Below are 22453 nucleotides of genomic sequence, written 5' to 3'. Positions count from 1 at the left end.
ATTAAGGTTGTTTGTCTTTCACTAACTAGGTAAATACCATTCAAAGTTTTACGTTTTTACATTTGTGGTAACATTAATTAGTAGCATCTTGAACTGAACTCACCTCAAATTCAACTCTTTTTGTTTCTATAATGTTTGCATAAAATTTTCTTATTCCCCTTTGTTGTCAGGCAACTGACACGTGAAACATCCATTTTGTAAGTGCATATGGGATAGATTATTTCATCTCTACATTAACAATTAAGTTTGTGCAACCTACTCTTAATGTAGAGATAAGTATGGACAAGTAGTAGATAAGTATCTAAGGCCCAGAGATGCACTGGACAACAGTAATTTACATTATGGTTAAGTATTTTAATGGAAAATAAACGCACATTATAAAGAATCAGATTTATTTTGGGATTCAGTTCTTGAGATTAACTGAAGCAATAGACTTTAAAACAACATCACAAAGGCTTAAATTAGTCAAGATCATAAGGAGTCCCAAAATATTTTTCATCACTTTTAGGATTTTGAAATTAGTATCTAATTGACATGGATTATAGGAGAAACTGATAATGTTTGTCTGTGGGACCCTACTCTATTAAAACTTATGGTAACTGCAGGACTCAAAGAAATAAAAAAGAAGTACTGAATACTGATGATTCTTAATAGTAATTTCATTTCTAGCAGACCAGCAGGTACTGCCTTTCAGAAGATACCAGGCAGGTGACTATGTCTCTTTGAAATCCCGAGGAAAACATCATGGTTCAGATGGAGATAAAATGGAATTATCATCTTTAGTACAGTGTTACAATGATTTTACAACAGAATTTTATAGCATCCCAAATATCAAGTATTCTTTAAATTCATTAATCAACAATTCAAGGTATCCTAATAGAACATATCTTAAACACTCCAATCACTTCATGAAGGTTATTTTAACACTAACTGGTATGTGTGAAGCTTGATCTCTAATTTGTGAATGAGTTTGGTTTTTTCCAGTCCTTTCTTGGTCCTTGACAGAGGGTGAATATTTGTTTATAGGTCTGATCCTTCCTCCAAATCAAAACCATCTGCCTAAAGAAAAGAAAGCAAGGAAAGAAAGTAGAAAGGGAAACACATAATGTATTTGGGTTTTTTTCCTAACCCCAGGTGGTGTCAATCTAAGAAAAAACCACAAAATAGACCATAAGTTACAAACATGCCCTTGCTATCATTACTCTTATTTTTTTACCAAGCCTGCACTTTATCTGTTTTCTGTATATAGAGTTGCTGATCAGCAACATTTGAAAGTTTCCCATAAATAAAAGAGTTATAAAAAATGTGATATGACTTCTCTGTGTGTGGTGGAGAATAACACAATGCAAATCCCTTTTACCATCCCACGTGGTCTCTGGACGGTGAAACAATTTCTATGGAAGAAATTTTTCTTGATTGTTTGCAGCCCACTTGTCAGGGAATATATGATTTGGAACATCTCCATGTTGCAATTTATTCTTGCAGTTGTTTACATCTCCAGAACTAAACTAACTGGTTACTTGGCAGCCTATCAACAGGAGAAGGGAACTATAACAAACAAAAAAAAAATTGTAACTTATATTTCACTGATTTCTTAAAAAGTTTTCAATCCTTCTGTTCTTTAGAACATTTTTTTGAAAGAGTGCAAAAAATTGGTGAACCCCAAGCGAGCTCAGCCACTCCTCTTATGGCTTCCCCCAGACCCTTCACCATCTTTGTAGATTTTCTTTGGATGCTCTTTAATATCTTTATATCTTTCCTATATTGTGGTAATCAAAACTGAACACAATATTCTGCCTTATTTGAGAAAAATTAAAACCTTTAATCTCTCATTCTCTCTTTTTACTTCTTCCCTATTTACTATATAGTCAGATAGACTCTGGTTAATGAAAATGTGGTAATGTAAAAAGTAACAAAAGAAATATATTACATTATTTTGCTACGCTGATGTAATTGACATGTTTCTCTCTAATTTTATCTATACTGTATTATAGTACAATTTTTTTGCTGATGTGTATAATTCTTGCAAGTATGAATTTCTCTGTTAGCACAGTTTATGTGGCACAGCTAGTGAATAAAGCCAAAAAGATAATTACACACAGGAATGTTCCATTGTGGTTGAAATTTTTGCTCTATTTTAATGTGATGTAATATGTAGGGAAGTGACTGTTAGGACTCCTTAGGTATTTCATGCTGTGTGTTTGTGATGGTTTCCATAGTTTTTCTAAAAAGGTCTCTTTGTGAATGACAATCAAAACCTCAAACAAACTTTGTTATGAGGGCACCAGTTATGGTATAGAGAACTGGGGTTTAAACAGTGAACTTCAGCATATGACATTTATCCAGTTGTATCAGCTGACTTTGTACTTGCCCTTTGGAATTATAGTGCTATTCCCAATGAGGGATGCTCAGTGGCTTGAACTAGTTACCTTAATATAAAAGTGTTTGATGCTAATTGAAAGACCTTATGGAGTGTCTAAGGCATAAGCTTTATAGTTATGACATGGCATCCATGGACTCCAGGGCAGCAGCTGGGAGCTATATGGGACTGCATGTGTGTCTCAAATATCACTAAAAACTTCTGCTTAGGCAAATATATAGTTTTTATGGTAGTCCTGTAGCACCTCCAACTTGTTTTCCTGTGTACCTTTGGTAGTAAAAGACCTCTGAATTTAGCAGTAGAGGTTTTTTTTTTTTAATTAGCTCTCCTAAAGCACTGATGAACATTGAAAAAATTGTTTCAATGTATTGTTCTCATATTTCCTTTTTAGTTATAGGTGCAGAGAAGAAAAAAAAATTAAATAAACAGATTTGTCAGCTGATAACTTCTAAACAAGGTGAAAATACTTGAGACATTGTTAGAGACAATTATATAACAATATAATGCAACCTCTGGAGCAAGTCCAGAGGAGGGCCACAAAGTTAAGAAGAGGACTGGAGCACCTCCCCTACAAAGCAGGCTGAGAAAGCTGGAGCTGTTCAACTTGGATAAGAGAAGCTTGTGTGGAGACCTCCTAGCAGCTTTCCAGTATCTGAAGGGGACCTACAGTGTAACTGGAGAGGGACTCTTCAACAGGAGCTGTAGTGAAAGTACAAGGAGTAATGGGTAAAAACTGAAAGAGGGGACATTTAGGCTGGATGTTAGGAAGATATTCTTTACTGTGAGTGTGGTGAGATACTGGAACAGGTTGCCCAGGGAGGTTGTGTATGTCCCAGTCTTTGCAGAGTTCAAGGCCAGATTAAACAAGGCCTTGAGCAACCTGGTCTAGTGGGAGGCATCCCTGCCCATGGCAGAGAAGTCAGGACCAGATGGTCTTTAAGGTGCCTTCCAACACTTAACATTCTGTGATTCTATGATTTTCAAAAAAAGAAAATTGAGAAACTTTTTTCCTTAAGCTTTATACAACCTTATTTAACCCCTTGATAAATGTGCTTGACAAGAATTAAGTGTATTACTTTTACATAGGATACTTGATTTTTCTTACTACAGGGACTCTGTTTTGGTTTGTTTTCAGCATTTCAGGAAATCCTGCAAGAATAAGCAATGTTAATTGTCATAACATTCTACTGACTTATTTGTTGAAATGTTATTCATATTTAAGCAGTTTTTTGTGAATTTTAAAGAAAGCTGTGATTTTTACTCAGAACTCTGCATCTTGTTTCTTTTAGATTGAGGAGGATACGTGGCAGAAATACTACCTGGAAGGAGTAGCAAATGAAATGTATACAGAATATCTGTCTAGTGCCTTTGTGGGTTTGTCCTTCCCTGCAGTTTGTGAGTAAGTAGAAATAAATATTAATATATGGAAGTATTTGCCCTCTCTCAAGAGAAATCTGGTTTTTGCAGGAGGCTTTTTTACTCTGCTAAAGACCTAATGTTGCTACTTCATATGGTATCTAATAAATACTAAAGCGATCAATGCATGGAAGTATCTGAGTCATTGTAATGCCTGTTTCCAGAATAGATTTGGAATTAAGTGGTTGTAAATGAAAGCATGAATGTTTTCAGTGTTGAACAAATTCGTCAGCAATCCATTTAAATTGAGTTATTTACTCACAAGTGCTGTTCTATTGTTTCTTCTAATGATTCCCATTCTTTGAATAGTGGTTGTCAGCATCACCATCTTGGCTAATGTCCCATTCTGAGGAAATTACTCATTAATTTAAACAGATGTTGTGAAGTCACAACCAGTGTTACACCCAGAGCTCCGTGGAACTGGTTGCAAACCACTTGTAACAAGTGAAATATATCAGAAAAGATATGTCAATTCTGTTATGAGAAAGGAGTATTTGAAGCTTATAGTCCATAACCATAGCATAAGCCATTCTACAGCTTTATTTCTAGAGACTGAAAATGCTTATATTTGTCCTAGAATGGGTCTATGAATGAGAGATTTTTATGCACAAGGTTTCTATGACAAATACCTTGGCCACATAATCAGATTGGTTTATATTTCCTCTTCAGTTGGCATTGCCCTTCACTCCAACCATACTGAAAGGTCACGACAGATGCTTTGGACAACTTTTGCTAGGGATTGTTCAAATGCTAAATAAAAAGGAGACCCTGCTCTGAAGTGTTTGATGTTGAACTAGTTAACACAGAAAAAGTTCTGAAAACTCTATTCTTAGAGGAGGAAACAGAGGAAGAGGTAAAATAACATCTCTTATGTAAAGGATGATTTTCCTTCTATCCTCTAACTGCTCCCTCCTTTCTCAATTTTTACAGGACCATAAACATAGGTTATGGCATAAAAATGAGGGAGAAACAACTGTTAGACAAATATTATCCATTTAAAGATCTGTCTTTGTCTAAGATGTAGCTATGACAGAGCCCGGTCTTCAATTTGCTACTAAAATTAGGGGCTTACAGTCCATCCTTTCACAGTGTCAGCCAAAATGTCACTAGGTTACTGAGGGGAAAAGTGTATTACTAAATTACAAAAGTCTGCCTGGATATATTGAAATTGAAAACCTCATATCACAGAAATGTGTATTATATTCAGAATGAATGATAATTTGTGCTGTTTACACTACCTACAGTCATGAAAATTAAATCTGCAAACCATTTTCAAACATGTCGAGTTTCTACGAGTTTGTAGAAACATGTGACTGAGACTGTATTTGATATAAAGCTGTCATTCATTTAACTGTTCTGGTAGAATGGAGATAAAATAATCAATAAAGGGTGTTTATTGAGATTTGGAAACACATCTAAACTTTGGAGCTCTCCTCAAGCATTTGGCTATCTGAAACAGCAAACTGTGTTTACTAGTTTAAATGAAGCAAAAAGATTTATCTCAAAATTTTCACCACTTTATAACTCTATTAATTTCAGGTTAATTAAAGCACATTAAAAATTAAAAATCAGTATTGCTTATTAATGTGTTTGGTGCTTATTAATGAGTTTAGGTATTTTCATTCCTGTAAGAATTGAGTATTCAATTTCCAAAAGAACCGAAGGACACAAAAAGTTCACTGCATTGACTGGTGCAGGGGAAATTAAACCAGTGGATAAGCTTAGTGTATTCAACTACCCATGAAATATACAGACTTTGAGAACAGCTTTTGTAGTGAAGCTTTTAAAATTCTTGCAGTCAATGACATTTTAAAAGTCTGAAATGAAACGAGATGTTCTGCTTTCTCAGGTTATGGGTCTTAATTGCCAGTCTAGGAATGACATTCTTTGGTAAATAGGCTGGCATACAGTTTGGATAAGAAACATAAAGAGAGTGCAGAGACAGTGGGGATGGGACACTCAGTATTGTTGAAGAATTTCAAGCTTTTGGTGTCAACACTTGGGTGAAGAATTAGATGGCAAAAGAAGTTAGTATCAGTCTGCAAGTTCTATTTATAACTATACATGTGTGTACTGTATGGACATATTCCGATAACATATTTTCAATATGTAAATGTAATTCCTAACATTCTGTACCCTTGGATATTGCTGGTCCAGGTGTGGACAATGCTGATTGAAGATAAACTAACCAAAATGCCAATTGTCTCCCCCTACCCTGGTTCTAGGCCCACTATTTCTACCCAAAAATTTTCCTAATGAGACTAGCCATCTGTGGATTGATGCTTGACCTACCAGTAGAAACAGCATATGAAATGTGTGCAGTCCTCTTAATGTATATTAAATTAGACACATTTCCTGTTTGTTATTGTAGAAATTGAATATTATCAGTTCAGTAGCCAATTCCTTGATTTCAGATAAGTATGTGATTGATACAAAGTATGAATAATATTGCTTAATTTGCTTAAAGAAGATAAATATTATTGAAATACATGCAAAAGTATTAAGAACACTGAAGTAAAGAAGTTGGTAGAAAAACAGTGAGTCCTGGAGAAATTAGTGTATGATCAAGGAAATGGCAGCCATCTAGTTGCAGGATCAACCCAAGAGTCATTTGTGACACATCTGTAGAACAGGAAGTAAGTAGCATTGACTTTGCGTACATTTCAATGATAGAATTGAAAAATGGTTTCTCATTATTGAAACCCAAAAAAACTCAGTTTCTTATTTTATTTTCATGGAACCTCTTATCTCGAAGCAAATGGTGGTATGCTAACTTCTGCAAGTCTATGAATATCACCCTTAAGTTGTTTTAATAAATAACCACTTCAGCAGACTTTAATGACTGAAAAAAACGTGTATTACAGTATCAGAATGTAATTCCCATATATTGATCACAAATTGCTTCTAGTCATGCTGTTCCCCAAAGACAGTAGTTGGAAACTAGTGACTTATTAATAGTGTACTCTCACTTTATTTCAGTATATACAGCTGGATGCAATTTTGTGTTGTGTATCATGGCCTTTGTTATTATTGCTTAAGTAGACTTAGTATCACAATGTGTTGGTGCTTATGCTATTGTTATCAGCTTCTCAGATTATATTTTTAGGATCATCTGCATTAATTATCTTCAAAATAGAAAGACCTTAACATATATTCTTTGTATCTGTAATGGAAAAAATGGGGGAAGATATTAGTGTAAGTTCTCAAGGAAAATACATTCTCCAATTCACATATGTGATGCTGGTTGTGAAAAAAGACTGACTCTTGGCCTCTTCTTTTCCTGCAGACTGGTGTTTGCGAAACTAAAGCTCTTAATGATAGCCATAGAATACAAGTCGGAAAAACGTGAAAGCAGGTATGTCCAATACCTTCAACTTCTGAAGTTCTGGAATGCACTGCTAAGAATTTTGCCTGCTTTTTTTTTTTTTTTTTTCCCCCAGAATGAACATAGCTATTCTTTGAAACATTTCAGAATATAATTAGCATGCCATCACATTACAGCATTTCACACAGCACTGAAAGGTGCTTATTTCTGCTTTATTCCTCCCTGAAATTAATCCAAGTCAGAACATTTAGCAGAAGGTGAAGAGACAGTAATACATATGTCCCATCTCTAGAAGTGCAGTTAGTTTTTATTTATGGAAAAGCTAACAATTTTTTGTTCATAATGTATCACTTTTAACCTGAGGTCCAACTTACTTTACTGAAAATGGATAAGTGGAAAACAGATGTGATATCAAAATTCATTATGGCTATGTGTATTCTCAAAATACAAATTTAGCCTTGAAATTACCAACTGGCTGGCTACTTTCCTCAACCAGAAAGAAAAAAATTCATTGTTGTTAGTAAAGATTCAAAGATGGGAAAAGAAGTGTTTCTTGCTTTTTTTTCCTACAAAAGTTCATTAAAATCTGATCGAACATTGGAATCAAACTTCCATCAACTCATCTGTCAGTGTTGTAAATAATACTCATTTTTGCATAACAAAAATGTTATAAATGTTGTCTGCAACATCTAGAGGAACATTTAATAAAAATAATACTGAGTCTGGATGAATTTGATTTTCCTCTTTTGAAAGATATATATATTCTGTACTGCTGCAGTACACCTGGAATGATACATATTAGTTTATCTTATTTTTGGCCTCTAATTACCATTTAGTGGCCAAAAGGCACTTTTGAGGGCAATTGTTTCTCCTCACAGGAGATCCAATTCTGTCCTTTGAACTCATGCCACAATTTCTGAGGTTTTACAAGTTTATTTTAATGTTTATTCCTAAATGTCATAATTTTTGTTTATTAAAAGTATGTTTAAAACCTATGTTGGGCATTTGACATGGAAAATGCAATGTTACAACTGTTTAAAAGAGTATTTCCATGCCCGATAGTTGATTTTCCTTGATTCTTTCCTGTGTTATAAAGTGAAATGTGAAGCAGCGTATGTACTATTGGATATTATTTTTGTTCAGACTATGCTTTTTTGTTCACACTATACTGATTAAGAAATCCTTTTTTTTTTTTTTTCAATATCTTTTTTCAAAAATGTTTTCAGCTTCTATGGACTCTTAAAATACTTTTCATTGAATAATTTAATTCTACATTAGCTAATGTAAAGCAAATGATCTCTTCTTTTGTCTCTAGAAAAAGGAAAAATTGACAGTAATAGCAGTGGAACTATTTATCAGATTTTGTTTTCCCAATCTTTATTAAAAAAAAAATTGATTCTGTTTTTCTCCTAATAATTATTGCCCAAATTTAGGTTGTCATTTCTTCAGTTGTCATTTACATACATAAGTGCTAATATTACAGTCTCTTTCAGTAATAACAGATAGTTCTTGGCTTCTGTATCATTCTTTGCACTAACTTCAGTGGGAGTTGGATTGAGTTGTTAATCACAAGGTGATGCAGAGGATCCCACAAAAAGTAACACAATGTGATGCAAACTTATATTCCTTCTTACTTAAAGCCACACAGGTAACAGTTTGCAATTAATTAATTTAGTAGGAAAAAAGAGCCTAAAATTGCAGAAAACAATAGTAACAAAGGAATATTAACAGCTTGATTTTGTGAATATGTATGTAACAAGAAGAGGACATATAAGATAGATATTCACATTTTCTTATAACCCTGATCCACAGTAGTATCTGATGATTTTATTAACCAGTGATAATTTTATAGACACTGTTTGGTGAATCACAGAGCTACCTGCAGCATATCTTTACTGTTCTACTTGTTCCTGTACTCTTCAACCCAAGTATGTTAATTACATATTTGTGGTTTTCTGATCTAGAGCCTTTTAGTCTAACCAGAAAGGTAATGGAACAAAACTTAAGTTTCTCAGTTCCTAGGAATACTTGTATTTCCTTGCACTCCTATTAAATGAAAAGATAGGGAATTAAGATAAAAGTTAGAATAACATGGTTTAGAAGTGCAAGCTCTATTTGAACAAGATAAATTTGTCATTTTCCAATTATATTTGTTGATGTTGACATTGAAAATATTTTATTTTGCTCATATCTGAAGTTCTTAATAAAAATGAAATGGGAATTTTTAAACTTTCAGTCTTTATGAGAGTGACTAACAGTAGATATGTGCTGATTTTATGACTGTAGTTTGCATCCATATTTAGTAAAACTATTGAGAGGTTTTTTTATATAGTTCACAATTCAGAGGAACAATGTTAAATGTAACTAAAAGTTTAGAATGTCATCTAGGTGTCACCCTTTTATTAAGAGGTAATATTTCCTGCCATGATGGAGACAGGTCTAGGAATAGTATTTCCAGTAGCAGAGGAAATTTTCAAAGCATTCTTTGTGCTTAAAGGATGAGAAGCTCTTACTCCCAACAGTTTAATTTTTGTTATTAGTCATAATAAAATATCCATATCAGTAAATTTTGTATCTGATTGTTTACTTAACACAGAGAGTTTCCTTTTAAGATCAGTTTCATCTGCCATCATCACTTTGCACTCAGAGCTAAAGCAGTGCAAAGAAGTGGTAATGTGAGGGCATTCTAAATTGCTTAATATTCTTTGTAAATTTCCAGCTCATTAAGGATAAATAGTCCCATCCCATTCAATGTGGACTTTCATTTGACTTTGTTAATATCTTTATTATATGTAGAATTGTATAAATACTAATTTACTTATGCACTTTTTTTTTCCCAGGCAGTGACCTAAATGTTAGTTTTCTAAAGCTTTCTGATTTACAGTCAAATTCTGTTAACTCCACAATAGGGAATTTGAGATTAATAGAAATTATAAATAATCAGAAGTCTATCCAAGCTAATATTGCTGTACAAGTTAGCAGTAGCTGAGCTTCCTGCTTGCAGATGGATTTTTTCTTCTTGTTTTTTTGGCTACTAATAAAGCTACACAAAACAGTAAGCACACCTTGATAGTAAGTTTTTTTAAGATTAGGTAGTTAATTATAAACAATTTATGATTTTACAGGATTGCTTAAAAGCAGATATTCAAGCCTAAATATAGGGTATATCGATATGATAAATGCAAATCAGCTTTCATATAATGGGTAAAGTATCTACAGTATGTTTATCTTTTTAGGCAACTGTTCCTCATCAACATATCCTAAAGATTAATAAAAATAGCCATGATTAGATTTTTCCTTTTTTTTATTTAATAATGTTTAACCTACTCCTCAGCTATGAACGAGGCCTCTGAGTCTACAAAAATCAACTTAGAGGGTTTCTGACAAGCTACTAAGGTCTGCACTTTAGTAGTTCTAGGTCACAATATGACTTAGCCATTCCTTCATCTCTAATTAGTATCTGGGAATGTTATAATGCATTATTAAGAACAGGAAGCACTTAAATAAATTTTTGTGCCCCTGATAAAAGCCAAATATTTTAGCTTAAAATTTGTTTTTCTTAAGAAATTAAGAAAGATATTTGAAAAAAAGACAAATTAAGAAATTTGTCTTTGTTTTTTGTCTCTAATTTAGAGGGAGGGTTTGGTTCTTTTATAGAAAATTGCAAAGGGAACATGGAGAACGTGAACCTGAAATGTCCTAAGTTGAATATATAGCAAAAAACAACAGTTCAAAATGCAGACATTCAAAGGCCGTATCTGAAATCCCTTTTAGACATATTTCTGCCTGCCTTTTTCCCCTCTATTTTTTCCACATGAGTAAGCAAGAAGGAAAACCTAACATGGATTCTTCCCTCCTGCAACCCATTTATACTCCTCTTGTAAAATTTTCTCTTGTCTATCCATATATTTGTTCTCATTCTCAGCAGAAAAACCTTTAAGCCTTGAAGACTTTTAAAAAAAGGGTTTTTTTGCTTTTGCTTTGGTGTCAGCTGATTTCTTATCAAAGTGTTTGATTTGCAATTTTTTTCTTGTCGTTTGCAGAAGCCGAAAGCGGTATGCCCTCTTCGTTACCTTTCCTTCCAACCTCAATCCTACCTTCACTCCTTCTAACTTCAGGACTAATTCCTTGCCAAGAACACAGGAAGATAACATCTTTGTCTATCTTTCTCTGTATATGCACACACATATATACATACATATATTCATCTGTCTATGTGTGTGTGTATATATATATCTGTGTGTATATTTATATATGAGCCCCCAGTCTCAAAGAGGAGAGAGAATAGCATTTTGTCTCTCCATTGTTTCTTGTGACTCACGCACTAACTTCTTTGCAGGAAGTATAAAATTAAACAGTATAAGTTTTTTAGGCTTTTTTTCCCCCCTTTTGGAGTCACTGGTGTATCAGAATGTTGCATTTGAAAAGCAGACTTTACTGTTAACATCTCCTGTCCTCTTTTTTCATTTGTACTGTACCGTGACGATGTATATTTCGTCTTTACCAGCCCTTGTGCTGCCATATGGTCTTCATATTCACACCTTCATTGATGTCCTTCTTTCCCCAGAGTCTTCCTTCAAAACACGTCTTAAAATACAGTAGTTTGTGTTCTCTTGCAATCTCATCTTCCATTAACAACAACCAAATAACTGATTCTGTGCATTGCTGTCCTGTTTTGAGTCCAGTTATTCATAATACAGTACTCATTAAAGCTGTTGTACTGTTCCAGTGGAAGTGCCATGGATAGTTTGTATTATATGTCACATCCATTTTAAATGACATTTATTAAACTCATTTATGAAGATGTTACTGAATGTATTTGTTTCTCAACTTTGGGTTGTTTTTTTGTTGTTTTTTTTTTTTTGAGATGGCATGTTTTGCATTTTCTTTCGGTATACCATGCTCTGAGCCCCTCTCTAGTCTACCTTCTATCATACTGCTACTGGTTTGGATGAAGTCAATAGGGCATGCTTTTCCATATCCTTGTCTCTCCTCATCTCTCTTCCCCCTCACAGCTTTTTTTCCTGGTTGCTTATAGCATTCTGTCTGACTGTCAGTGGTGATCTTTGGAGACCTGTTCTCATTGTCCAGACATTTCAGTTTCCTTCTTCATCATTGTCTCTAAACTTTACTTTCTATGTCTGTTCTGTTGCATATGTTGTGTTATATGTATTTCAGTTTTAGTCTTATTCTCCTATGGTTCCTGAGTAGATGTGTGATAAGAGAGGTGGCTTCCTGTCAGTTTGGCATTAATACGATCCAAATGCAGAGAAGTTACTGCAACACTTAGCATCTTCAAGGATCTGCAGCTGTTGCACCTCTACTTTGCTTCTTGCTTTTAAGTATATATTATCTTGTGGTGAAGGCATGTTAAAGCTGGCATGATTAGCAATATGGAGAAGTGTTGTACCACGTGAAGTTGCTTGCTCCCAGAATAAAGTATTTCGTTTTGCTTCATTGTACTGATAATCAATCACTTCTGGAATCAGAAGGAACAACTTAATTGTTTCCAAGTGTATTGAATTCGCCATCACTGTTGAACTAGTTTGGACTATGCCCCAGTAAAATACCTCATACACATCCTGTAGACCATGACTTAGGTGCTATTGTAAAGAATTTAACTCCTGGGAGCAACCTTTTATATGCTTGTAGTAATTAAGCTTTAATACACTGTAGCATGTAATGTGCACTGTGTCTTTTGCCTTGTATTCTTTGTAGTGTCTTACTGGATTTTGCTGTGTAGATCAATATGGATCTGAGTTAATGTCAATGACAGAGCCCAGAAGAAGGAAGCAATGCTTACGAGTTACAGTCAGTGTGAAGCTGTATGCGCACAACTCCCACTGTGGGATTTGTGCTCCTACTCTCACACTCCACTTCAAAACATACCCTGAAACAAAAAATACTATCTCCAACTAATTCTGTAGTTGGATAAATGACATGGTACGTTTTAAAAGGCTACTATGCTAATAATGGTGCTTTTTATCTGGGCATAGCATGAAACAATCAAGAATAATAGCTCGTTTTGTTTAAAAGTGTAGTAGCTATAGTCACTAATACCACATAGTCTTGCTTTAGGTAATGTAGTCATAGTACTTAAACAATATTATATTTTCCTGATGATATTGCTAGTGTTTGAGTTGCATGGGGAATGGTACAGTACATCTACCACAAGGTTTAAAACAGAGTTGTTACAGCTTTTGTCATTTGTTTAGTCAAAATTTCGCTGTCTGTATTTCATTTAATTCAACAATTAATCTTTTCTTTTTCTTTAGAAAAGAAGGATGATATTCACATGGGTAAAGCTGAAAACAAACAAAAAAAACAATCAAGCAAACACCCAAAAACCAACCAACCAACCAAAAAGAAGTAGTGTTACTAAGAGAAGTTTCCTTGATGTAGGGCTGAGCTGTTCAATTGGTCACTGATAATGGGATTTCTCTCACCTAAACATCTAATCTCCTTTTAGTTATCCAGACTTATTCCGTGATTCAAGGGAAGAGAGAGACAATTCTTGAATGCATCTTCCATTCTAAGACAGATGAGAGGAATACCACATTTAGTGCTGTCTAAATTGTAACCTTGAAAGCAAGAGCAAACAGAAATAATATATAACTGAGGCACTGACAAAGGACAATTGTTAAAAGAGCTTTCCTGATGTAGGGGACTACAGGAAACATTTTTCATTCTACTGACATTTTTGTGTGCTGAAAATTTGTTAGATGTAATGCTTTAAATATTCTAATAATATGAAAAGATATCAGCCATCACACATTCTAATCACATTTCAGCCCAAGAAACATAATTTGAGTCCAATATGTGTGATATTTGAGAACAGGAGACAAATAAAAATCACCTAACATCAAAAATGAGTAAAAAATAAATAGCTGGAGGGAATTAGTCCTACCCCAAAGTGCCAGTTCACAAATTACCCTACAGTTCAAACCTCCAATTGTCAGGTTCTCCATCAAATATCTGTAAGTTCAGGAAAACATGGAAGATCTTCAATTAGTAATGAAAACATTAGCTCACTTATGGTGTTTTAAAGGAGGACTAAAAAGGAATATATAAGAGGTATGCTTTAGCTAGGTCAGGGTATTTTCAGTCGTCCATGCCCTACTGAAAAGGTATTGAGCAATGCTCATGTTGTGGGGTGATTTCAGGTAGATAAGAACAGATCAACAGATATTTACTTGTATCTGTATTTTATTGAAGGTAACGCATATACTTAAAACATCAGAAAGATGTAATCCAAAAGAGTATGTTGATCACAATTAACACACAGTGAGTTACGAATAGATATCTGTTCTCCACTGACATATGATAAAGTCATCACAGCCTATCTTAACTTTTCATTGAACAATCTATGTAAATAAAACCATAAACATTCATCTAGAATTTTTGTGACCACGTTTGAATTTTCCTTTTTTTTTTTCTTTTTTTTAATTGTGCATCTCAAATGTGCACTGATTGCCAATTGTGTTTCAACTGTTTGTATTTCTGTCAGTTTGGGAACTCATTTTCAGCTGAATAGATAGTATTCCTAATTCTTTCCTGAGCTTTAGTTGTTCAGTGTCAGGTTGAATGCGGCTTTGAGCAATCTGTTCAACTGAAAAATATCCCTGACCATAGCGTGAGGGTTGGAACTAGTTGATTTTTAAAGATCCCTTCCAAAATAAAGCATTCTATGATTCATTCTGTGGACTGAATTCAAGGGTGATTTCCACATTTTCAATGTGTAGCATTTTCATTGCTCTTAGATGCTCTTACATCTAGTTATGAAGTGAATCTTCTTTAGCAAATGAATTAACTTTTGCAGATAACCTTTTGCAGAGGTTTCCAAACTGCATATTCTATTCCACAAGTAAGTTCATGTTGGTGAAGTACATTAAGTTCCTGTTAAACACAATAAATCATATTTAATTTACATGGCTGTAATGGCCATGTGTTCTAAATGTTCACATGTGAGCAATAGGAGCAAGCAATCATGTGAGCCCTACCAGGAAAAGTTTTGTCCTGAGGAATGTATTTCTGTAACTGGAATCTTTAAAGAATAATGGCTGAATGTTTTTTTGAGCTTGCTATTACTTGATTGCTTTCTGAGGTAATCTAAACTAGAAATTTTATAAAATTATAAAGTTTAATCAAGATTTCAGAAGCTTTTAAAGTACTTGACCTTCCTTGCTTGATTCCATGAGCTGATTTAGGAGATAAAAAAATCAAATTGTATTTCATGATGAAAACATATATTTGGAAAAATCAAGAGTCTCCTTTTCAATAATACTTCTTCTGATGCAGGGCACAGACTGCATATGAATTAGCTATAAATATTGCAATTAAAGCTAATGAGTTGCTGCCTTTTTTTCCCCTTTTCCTACATCTTTCTGTATCTGCAAAACTTTTCATCCTTGGAGATATATAAAAATGAGACATTAGCTAAAGCTTTCTCTCTTAAAAGTCCAATTTAGTTTGCCATGTACTTATCTTCTCAACCATGGGGATATATATATATATATACATATGCATATTTTCATATTAAACAAATACATGCATCTCTAAATAACTGATGGATGCATCTTCTTCATATACTAATAAGACTGTTTTGTTCTTCTCTGTGCTTTTTGTTCTCCATATTCTACTATTTTAATTCAAAACATTTCCCTTGCTGTACGTATTAGAATGGGTGTTTATCAAAGCATAACTTTAGCTAATGACACTACAAGTGTCATAAGAAAAAATTCAGTTCCTGCTTTAATAAGCAGTGTATTTAATAAATCCACATAGACTCAGTAGAAATTACTCATGATTTTGCTCTGGTTATATAGAAGTGTTCATATAAACCTAAAGCTTTATGAGGTTTTGCTGTAACTGCCAATAGCAGTGATGGGGCAAATTAATTTTTATTCCCTGTGGAAGATTTTGCTGCTGCGGTCATACTGCATTAACTGTGATCAAATCTATATTTCATGGCTATTTGTATTTGTGAAAATAAGTATATGTGAATGAAGTATAAGATCTGACAAAAATAAAGTCTATACACTGACCCATCTGAATTGATTTAATGTGTCTCAGAAAACCTCGAGATACGAAATTGTGCTCAAAATACCTTATAGCCTAAATGAAGCCAGTTACTTATGATTTAGGATTATATTCCATGCATCTTAAAAGAACTGCTTCATTTGCTTATTACTTTGTCAAATTTTAAGTATTGTTATGAGGAGAGAACATTTAGACATCTAATGGTTACCTCAGTTTGTGGAGTTTGGGTTGTTGAGCTTTGAGTAAGACTTTTTACTATTTGGTATGGTTTATCTCCAAGAATCGTATTGAGTTAAAAAACTAACCTGGGTCTATGTAAAGAAATGTGTTCATCTTTTTTCACTGAAAAGCAGTAATAGTTACGTTATTAAAGAATCAAATGAAATAAAAACTATATTTCTGACAGAGCAGTGCTCATTTGTACTTAAGAAAAATAGCTGACCCAAACTATATTACAAGTCTTTACTTGTAATAGAAGCAACAATATAGTAAATAAATGAGGTTAGCATGTGTAGGAGATTTTTTAGTTTAACAGCTAAATTCTCAGCATAATGGCAGATTAAGGACTAGCAGACAGGGAAAGGGAAACATGGAGACTGAAGCACAGATGCATTTATGGACATGATACCAAGTTTTGGCAGAAAGATTTGGGAGATTTAGTGGCAGAAAGATTCTCTCCTGGTTCCTGAGAAGACTTATCTAGGCTGACGTAAGCTCGCAGGTTTAAGACAGGCATTCTCAGCTTTTGTCTGTGAGTACTGGCAGAGCGTATGTCTCACCTCCCTTAGCAATGGCTGGTACAGATATCTCTGTTAGTGCTAGTAAGTGCTCTGTGGGCTCAAGAGACAAAAGCTTGCACAGGAAATATGCATTTTCCAACATGTTTGTGACCTGAGTGACTGGTTTTCATATGAAGAAATATTTATGGGGCGATTTCCTTTTTTTTTGTTTTGGTTTTTGTTTGATTGGATTTTTGTTTGTTTATTGTTTGATTTTTTCTTGTTTGGTTTTGGTTTTTCTGTTGGTTTGTTCTTTGGTTTGTTTGTTTATGTTTTGGTCTGTTTTACTCCATTTTAAAACCTGTGAAAATGCATTTTAAAACTGCATAAGATAAATGTTTCTGTTGCAAGTCCAGCCATTAAACCAAATTGACTAACAAAAGATATACTAGATCTGATACTGGATGATAAATATGAGATGATAGATGATACTAGTTTAGCTGTGTAACTTTATTTCAGCTCACTTATCTGCGTGCAGACGTATGTGTTATTTACACTATCACATTTCATTTTTTGCAAATATTACTAAAGTGTGCTGGGAGATGAACCTGCTTTCCATGGTGATATCTTCCAATTGCTGTAGTTCTCCTCTCATTTTTTGTTACAAAGCTTGAAATTGTGAATGAAGGAAAAGGAAGGATATCTAGGTAGATGCTTCCTTGAGATTTAATTTCTGTTCGAGCCTCTGCCCAAGAATATCTGTGTGGGAGTGAGATAATAATTTAAACCAAACCTTTCACAGATGACCTCCGACTAAGTGTTCCTTATTTTGGGCATCAGAGGCTGGGCTTTTGGAAATGTGGAGATTTCTTACTTACAGCAAAAGTCCCTAGAAAGTGTATGTGGAGCTACGTAATGATAAACACTTAGAAACTAAGATCATCTCTAGGCATCCCAAATTAATAACTGCTATATCTCATAGTGACTTAATCTTTCCTCTGTAAAATGGGATAATACTATATCTTCATTCTTCTTGTAAAGTAGATTATGTATTTGTGAATCTTTTGCATGCTGTAGTGATTAACATTGCAGAAAAACACGTAAGAAAAATACGATGCTGATTTTAAAGAGAGATAAATTACATGAAGCCATGCCTGAAGCAATAGCAGTAAAACACGACTGAATGAAGTTCTAGATTGTGAGAAGGAAGTAGTTTGTGGGTATTAAATTAGGAATTGTATCATAATGTCTGTATAATGGGGGCTGAATTATGACTATATGACCAACCTTTTACTTCTGAACTCATGAGCACTTTATTTTGCAGCCTACATATTCTTGTCATAGGGCCTTGCGGGCATGTGGAATTACACAAAACAATGTGCTCATTATTAATATTTCAGATATATTTTTTGTCATACTAATTTATTCCTAATGTATAGAGAATAAACAACGTATTGAATAAGAGATGTACTGAGACCAGTTTTCCCTACAAGAAAGATTTTGGACCTTCAAAGTTTAGTAATTTATGTCTGTTCAGAAATGTACTTTTTTATTTTTTTGTATATATCCTTCCCTAAAATCAATTTTTGCTAAATCTACAAGATATTAATTTGCTGGTAGTCTTTATTTACTCTAAATTGCACATCAATGCCATTACTACATTTTTAGTTAGAAAAACTAAGCTTTAATAAAAGACGAAAAAGAGAGAACTTGTGAAAAGCTATATTAAGTTTTAGGAAGTCAAAAGCTTAGTTGTATCAAACATTAATAAAACTTATTGGAAAGTATACTTACATTTATTTATATGTGTATATTCATATTTAGCTTGTTACTTTGCAGAGTGCCTTACCTAAAATCTAGAGTTAAATTATTATGAAAATAAAGAAGATATTTCATAGAGAAACGTGGAGTACCTTACTTCTTGATAGCAGTTTATAATTTCCTTCACTGAATTTAGCTGAGGGTATTCTGTCATTGTGGTTGGGTTATTTTTGTTTCATGGCTGCATAGCAGTGTTTAAAAAATTTTCTATTCGTTTCATGTTTTTTCAGCTGTCGTGACTGGTTGTCTTGTACCATTCCCCTTGAGTGTATGTGTGTATTTATTATTTTAAAGAATAACATTGTATGTCCAGATAGGGGTCCCATTAACTTTTTATTTCACTAGAAATTGGCAAAAATTTGCATTGAAGGGTTTAGCTTCATAAAGCATATTATGTGTTGTTACTGAGTGGTGGTTGCTGGTTCTTCACTTTTTACCATATTGTGAATTTTTCACCACTTTGCATGACAGAGCAGGAAAGCAGCAATGCTCAGCTTCACACTTCATGTTTCTGAGAGGCTTTTGTGTATTCTATATTTAAAGCAAAAACATAAGAAAACAGATGTAAACACTTACATGATGTGATTATAGGCAGAGGCATGTGATTGTCTCCAAATAAAGTTTTTGTAAAAAGCATGTGAAACTGTTATTTGACTGGAAATTTCAAGGAAGAATGGCTTAAAATTTCCTTGCAGCCTTTCCTAACTAGTGGGTCCCCTATAACAAAATCAAATAAAGTTAATTTAGAACATTCAGTTTAAAATAGTTTAAACTTATGTTTTTGTTGGTTTTGTTCTTTTTTCACTGAGCAGTATATTAATCAATCCTGGAAACCACGTCAAGATTCAAGAAGGTACCTTAGGATTCTTCATTGCAAGTGATGCCAAAGAAGTAAAAAGGTAAACCATGTATTTTTATCTTTAAATTTAAACGTATATATTTAATTTCAATTTGTTTCTTTACATGTAAATGCCTCACCCAATTTGCCCTATTATCTGAGTCTCAGAGAGAATTGAGTTGTTACTGTAGTGAACCAACCATAAATACATGTAAATTTCTTAACTATGGTCCTTAATATCAAGGAAATTAAATAATTTTGCAGTAGATATGAAAAGAAATAAAGAGGCTGGTAGAGGACAGGGATTACAGTTTAGTCTGAATTTCAGGTTTAGAGGAGTTCTTGTTTACGTAGACTTGAGCAAATACTTGATATAAGCAAGCTACTGTATTCCTTCAGTAATTGCATTAGCAAAATGATATTTATGTTCTTGTCATTTTTCTTTAATGAAGCCACAAATTCTATGGCCTCATAATAATAAATCAAATTACAACAGTATTCCAACCAAATATATTCACAGGCTCGTTGTACTTGGCTGTACATTTGGGGTGAATGAAAAGGAGTTTTATGGTATTGTGTTTAGGACCAAATGTGTTTATTCTTGTTTGTTAGAATCATAATATGCTTGGAAGGCACAAAGGAGAATTGTGAGAAAATATTTTTTTAAAAGGAAGATTGTTGAATGTCTGTAAGAGTTAAAAAAAAAAAAAAAAGAAAATATTTGCAGCTGATTGCCTCCTCATAATCTGTATATTTTTAGTCATACCATCAAGAATCAGATTTTTACTTGATGTTCTCCATGAGTTTGCTATTTTAACTAAATCCTGCACTTAGAATGGTGAAATATTCAAATGATACACTTCAAGTTCTAAAATTTTTAGATTTTAGATAATATAATACTTAAGCAATACAAGATTGCCACAAATCTTTAAAGAAAGTCAAAACATCAAAAGAGTGAAATCAGAGAACTTGAATTCTGTTTTTGTTGAAAGAGCTAAGATATTTTTTGACTAGGTAAAGCATATAGAACAGAACAGCAGTTCTCCTGTCCTCTCATATTTCTAGCACCATCTCTGGAGTATGTGCATCCTGCACTGCCTCAGGTACACTGCCTTTCAGCATATAGTTCTTTTCCTCTCTGGTGCTTTTCTCCAATTGAATACACAGAACTGTCTTCATATTGCTTTACTGAGGTGCTGGTTTTCTTTCATTTCTAAGGCACCTTCCAATGATTTTTTTTGAAGACTGCAAGAAAAATGGCATAACATTTTTAACAGGGAGAAATTGACTGTGTTTAGGGAAATTTTTCACATCGTTCATCTATCATGTTTCATCTAATACCAAGCATGAAACAAGATTTCCAATTCTGCCTGGCTTTTCGCAGAAGGCTTTGTTTAGAAACATCCTACCTCCCTTACCACGTTTTTTTAGCTGTTCTGTGTAAAGCAAATGGTTATCAGATGTGTTTCACTTAACAAAGCCAATTATGAAAAGTGTTCAGTTCATCCTTTTGAGCTATGAATCAGAGTCAGAAAAATGTTCTAAAATTGAGGGGTTTTGGAGGGGGGGGGGAATTTTTAATAAAGAAAAATTAATCATGTTATATACCTGAAATTCAAATTAAATTATTCTGATTTTTTGTTAATGAAGAAATGCCAGCTCCCTTAGTCTAAAGCTATTCATATTTATATATCCCACAATGAAATATATGATGTTTAATTACTCTTCCTGCTAGAATCACTTTTGCATTTTTAGAACAACTGTTTCCCATTAGAAGCAATTATACCTAGGAACAAGTGTGCCTTGGTGAATAGCTTCACATAAAATGTTGAGTGTTTAAATATAACACAAACTATATGAATTACATCTTTATTATTCTTTATTCATTTAAATGTTAGTACTATGATTAGAAATCCATAGGCTTCAAATCCACTTAATTCACTCCAATTATATAGAATGATAATTTTATTACAGCAATCACTTCAAGTATTTGCTCTTGGCTTTGGACATAGGATTGAAGGTATTCTAGGACATTTGTCCTGAAGTGAACTTCAGAAACATGATCCCTAGAAATCACACAGAATCAACCAGGTTGGAAAAGACCTGAGATCACTGAGTCCAACCCATGACCCAACAACATCCTCTCAACTAGACCATGGCACTAAGTGCCACATCCAGTCTTTTTTTAAATACCTCCTGGGAGTGACTCCACCACCTTCCTGGGCATCCCATTCCAATATCTCATCAGTCTCTCTGTAAAGAATTTCTTTCTAATGTCTAACCTACACCTCCCCAGCACCTATGTCCAGTTCATGTCATGAAGTTTTGTGAGGTAGTGTTTGTGGTAGTTAGTTCTTGTTCAATAAAGGGGCTTTCAGCTGTACTGGGGAGAAACTGTAAAAATTTGAGGCATTTTTGTCCTTCTGGCTTATATCTTGCCATCAACTCATGGTTTGAAACATATTTTATTTTCATTTCCTTGGAGGTAGTTTGTTCACTCTTTGGTGGAATGTTTATATCTTGAACACCAGAAACTTTCTGCAGCAAGTATACAAATGCTTAGAGAAGGATTTTTCATTTTACATTTTGCATCTTGGAAATAAGGCAATGTCACAACCTAAAAGAGTAATCTTCCTGAAATTTTTTTAGAGAAATTAAGTGTGCTACATTTAGGACTTGTACCTTCCATCAGCAGTTTCATGCTATATTGATTTTAGAAGTGTTAATAACATTCAGTGAGGTTTCATTGCAATTTATATTTGTATTCCCTGGTTCATATCTTGTATGCTAGACCTGCTCTCTTTCTCCTGAATGGGCCACTTAACTACCAGGGTCGTTATTCAGAGGTGTAAAATAACTTAGATAAATTTTTAACTATTTAAATTAGGTATCCAGTTTATATCTCTATTTCCTTT

The 22453-nt window shown here is 33.8% G+C and overlaps 1 protein-coding gene across 27 annotated transcripts in view; it reads left to right on the top strand.

The window, feature by feature from the left end:
- KCNMA1 (potassium calcium-activated channel subfamily M alpha 1) overlaps window positions 1-22453 on the top strand; it is a 469151-nt gene that overhangs the window by 335439 nt on the left and 111259 nt on the right. For 14 of the 27 annotated variants that reach the window (XM_050305297.1, XM_050305296.1, XM_050305290.1 and 11 more), the window contains 4 exons: window positions 3670-3779; window positions 7083-7151; window positions 11165-11176; window positions 19513-19599. In XM_050305297.1, coding sequence (XP_050161254.1) covers window positions 3670-3779; window positions 7083-7151; window positions 11165-11176; window positions 19513-19599 — 278 coding nt within the window. The remainder of the gene's footprint in view (window positions 1-3669; window positions 3780-7082; window positions 7152-11164; window positions 11177-19512; window positions 19600-22453) is intronic. The other 13 variants (XM_050305299.1, XM_050305298.1, XM_050305292.1 and 10 more) reach the window with 1 other exon arrangement.

The sequence above is a fragment of the Myiozetetes cayanensis genome, unplaced genomic scaffold (assembly GCF_022539395.1).
Source record: "Myiozetetes cayanensis isolate MyiCay16 unplaced genomic scaffold, myiCay2020 scf10, whole genome shotgun sequence".
Taxonomy (NCBI): domain Eukaryota; kingdom Metazoa; phylum Chordata; class Aves; order Passeriformes; family Tyrannidae; genus Myiozetetes; species Myiozetetes cayanensis.
Note: the sequence above shows the minus strand (reverse complement) of the source record. Positions and strands in the feature narration are given on the sequence as shown.